The sequence below is a fragment of the Cibotium barometz genome, chromosome 1 (genome assembly GCF_041138505.1).
Source record: "Cibotium barometz isolate CiBa-2024 chromosome 1, ASM4113850v1, whole genome shotgun sequence".
NCBI lineage: Eukaryota > Viridiplantae > Streptophyta > Polypodiopsida > Cyatheales > Cibotiaceae > Cibotium > Cibotium barometz.
The window spans coordinates 48,713,828-48,717,797 of NC_141046.1; the positions used below are offsets into that span (position 1 = coordinate 48,713,828).

The following is a 3,970-nucleotide window of genomic DNA, read 5'->3' on the forward strand; positions in this document are numbered from 1 at the left end:
AAAAATACATCTTTGCTCAAGTTCAATGTCAAAGACTCAAATGATAGATCAGAATGGCAGAAATAAGCGCGCAGAATGGCGGCAAAAAACAGCACGCGGGTTTCTAAACCCTGGAAAAACAGGGCCTTGGAAACGCCGTTTCTGGAAACAAAAACGTTTCCACGTTTCGGTGGGCCAGAAACGGCGTTTCTGGAAACTATGCCTGAGACCATGTCAGGTTCATGAGCAAGCATCAAGAAGCTGGTTTCTTAAGGCTTTTCTAAGCATTTTAACGCCAACCATAGTAAGAACAAGACGGCTACCGAAACAGTTGGTCAACTTCTTGATCTTTTTGAGCAGATAAACGATAAGATTTGTCTCCATATGTACAGCTGTTTTGAGGCCACAACTCACTGCTGACTCTCACAAAGCCGTACTAATACCTCACCATGCCTAACTGGGACGATAATCATGGTGCTGAAATGAACATCTACAACTGCTCAACCCATCTAAAAGATGAACTCAGGCTCATTAATTTTAACATTACACTCTATCCTACCATTTGATGACAGTCAAAAGCAATGAGTAGCCCCTACCATTTACCTTCAATGATTTTGAGGGGAAGCATCACTTATCATCTTCTGGAGAAGACTGTAAACTGAGACCCGTTATCATTAAGATGCAACAGAAAAAAAGGGAACACTGATGCATTAACTTGGAAGACACAGGAAGATAAAATACTACACTCACAAAAGCAAAAAGCAAAAATATCAATCATGATTCCATATAGAGCTAATTAATCTGGCATGCACACAAAAGCTGAATAGATATATTTCACTCCTATCAACGCTGAATGGACTTGATGGTGTCAACTGCTGCCATTGTGGTGGCTTTTTAGTCAAATTACAAACCACTAATCTAGGGTTTCGCTTGGCATACAAGTAGAGAAGATCACCTGAACTGACAATTTGGTAGACAAGCGGGCCTTTTCCCTTCCCACAAAACTCCTTGAAGATACCATAAGGCATTCGAGCGACCTCATCCATCTCCATGCCGGGCTCCTGTAGCTCCCATATCCTGATACTCTTAAATGCATCTGATCCATGAGAAATCCCCACTAAAAGAATCTTGTTCATGTGCTCCACAAGCCTCCCATATGCATAAGATGAAGGCAGCAACATCTGAATTTCGCTCCACATGCCGTGTTGCATGTCATAGACTAGAAGTGCCTCTGGGGGGCCTGCAGTCCAGCAGTAGAAAAGCCCTTTTGAGAACAAAGAACATGCAAATGCCAATTTCCTCTGCGCCGGCAACCTGCTAGTTGTGGTCCACTGGTTGGTGGCAGAGTCATAGATCTCTGTGATTGCCCCTGCCTCATAGCTGCCCACAGCGATCACCTTGAAGGTGCAAGTGTATATGTCAACGATAAGCCCCACCACAGGGTCAAACCGCTCCTCTTTCCAGCGTGGGAGCTCCTTGAAGGTACCCATGAGCGGGTTGAGGACAAGGAGGACTTGATCTTCGGCATAGGCATTCACACACAGCAAGCCGCCAACAGCCGCAACGGGGTAGACAAGGTCCCTTGACATGAAGGGGAATCTGACCTTCCTCCATCTGCAGAATTCGGAGTCGAAAGCGTAAGAGCCCTGACTGGTTGGCTCGATGCAGAGGGCGAAGAGCCAAGGCTCAGGGGGGTGCAACTCCGAGCATAGGGTGAGGAGAGGTTGAGAGAAAGTGGTTTGTTGCCATAGCTTTGACACCAGAGAAGAACGGACATAGGCAGACAAGGGCAGGCACGCCCGTATGCGATCTAGAAGCTCCTCAGGGAGATCTGGGAAGCAGGTTTCGGGCTGGCAGGTGGAGCCCACCTGGTCCAGGACCAGGCATGCCAGGCCCTGTGGAAGAAGCTCGAAGCTCTTGAGAGCTGTGCACCTAACGGCCATAATAGTAGGAAGCGGTTGTTCTTGGGCCATCATCTGCGAACGCCATAGAGAGCGCCACAGGGAGACATCCATGCAGCTCGCCAAATTTCCCATCGCCCGATATGATGCCTCACAAGCTCCGCTTCGAGCCCTCAGCAATTGCCTCTCCCATCACATGCACCCGTCGCTCCTCAGAACCCTGGTGCAAAACTCTTAGTCTACACCGCAATGCGTCCGGCCGCCTCACATGCACCCGCCGCTCCTCGGAACCCTGGTGCAAAACTCTTAGTCTACACAGCAATGCGTCCGGCCGCCCCAACCCATTGGAGGGCCGAGGGCACGCCCCCCTCGTGTCTAAAAGGCACAGTGCATTTAAGAGGGGGTTCAAATGGGATCAACGGCTGGCTGAGGGGGCCTGATTTTGGGCAGGGTCGATCTGGGCCGTCGGATCCCCGAAAGTAAACTAGGGTCGCCCGATAGTAAACTAGGCCCCAAAGTAAACTAAGGCTGCCCCACATAATAAAGGAATATATTAATATGGGCCGGATATGCTAGCTAGTAGAAATTATAGCCTAATGGTAAGACTATGGCCTCCCTAGCGGCACGTTGTGAGTTCAAGTCCTTTCTTTTGCATTTTGAGACTTAGGCAAAAAAATTATAAGTCCAAACTCGAGATCCGGAGTAAACTAGGCAATTTGGCAAGCCCGACTTTACTGCGGGGTGGCCCTAGTTTACTTTGGGGGCCTAGATCTTTTATAAACTAGGGGAGGCGAAGCACGATATCTCAAAAAAAAACTTGGCCTGTGAAGTAAACTAGGATCCCTAGTTTACTTCACAGGCCAAGTGCGGACATTACAAAAAAAACTCGGCTTGTGAAGTAAACTAGGATCCCTAGTTTACTTCATAGGCCGAGTTTTTTTTCGGCCCGAGTTTACTTTTAGCGATCCGATGGCTCTGAGATCTAGGCAGCCTGTTTGTTCTAGCACAGACAGGAGAGATTGAGCCTATTTGCTCTAGCAACGAGAGAAGTGAGGAAGGAGGATAAAAACATTAATAGCTCTTTTAGTTTCGGGTTTGCTGCCAGTGTGAGGTGAAAAGGGAGCCATTCTATACTTTGGTCCACCTTCCAATTAATCCTTTGGTCTCTTTATTCACATACCCCAGCCATTAATCTTTCATTCCACACTTTTACTCATCTACCTTTTTTTTTGGGAGCAAAGGGTAGTTCACATCCACAGTGATCCACATGGATTTGGGCTGTTCACATGCAATGATTGAGTTCGCTCACTTGCTTTGAGCCTCGAGGAGGTTGTTCATGCACAACGTGGTAGTTTTGAGGCTTGTTCACATGGGGTGAGCCTCGAGGAGGTTATTTACACACATTGGGCCGATTTGGCGTATTTGGGAGTGTTCACATATGCCCTACCTTTGTGGTGTGGATTTGCATGATTTTGGGCACTTGTGTGGTGATTCCTATGTGGTTTTGGATCTTGTTCACACACGAGCACAATGGGGTGCTCGCACATTTTAAGCTTTCATTGGGTATTGTTCACATGCTTAGTGCTTTGTGAGTGTGTTTACACATATTGTGTGCTTTGTGGGGAGTGTTCACATGTAGATATGGGTGTTTCTTATTACCTCTATCCCTCTTATGATCAACACTCTGTATACAGTTTCTATTCTATTATTAATCCCAATTGCATGAGATCAACTGTGGCACTATCTTTGTGGTTACGGGATCGCTACTTTGACTTGCCATTTTGTGCTTTGTATCACATATCTTTCGCCGCTTTCACGTATACCTTTGGCACTTTGAGACTCAGACCTCTAGACCTTTACTCGCTGACGTCATGCTATGATGCGGTGGATTACTCATGCCATTGGTGGTTATTTGAGCTGGAGGCATTGATACCTCATCACTTGAGGTATTTGTTTCATGAGGTGAGTGTACATGATAGATGGTCCACATGTTGTGGTCATGGCGATTTTATTATTTCAGTGCCACCTCAACATAGATGGTGTGGCATTGTTCACATGGGATGGGTCTTCCTTGTTTGAGTGTCCCACAC

The 3,970-nt window shown here is 47.0% G+C and overlaps 1 protein-coding gene across 1 annotated transcript; it reads right to left on the reverse strand.

Moving 5' to 3' along the window:
• Positions 1-731: 731 nt before the first annotated feature.
• On the reverse strand, positions 732-2,199 carry LOC147642111 (F-box only protein 6-like). Its single transcript, XM_086803016.1, has one exon. It carries the CDS (start codon positions 2,013-2,015, stop codon positions 750-752), a length of 1,266 nt encoding a protein of 421 aa, XP_086659142.1. The 5' UTR covers positions 2,016-2,199; the 3' UTR covers positions 732-749.
• Positions 2,200-3,970: the final 1,771 nt, after the last annotated feature.

Bases quoted from the DNA above. Each gene is read 5' to 3' on its own strand.
- LOC147642111 (XM_086803016.1), bottom strand. From the start codon at position 2,015: ATGGGAAATTTGGCGAGCTGCATGGATGTCTCCCTGTGGCGCTCTCTA.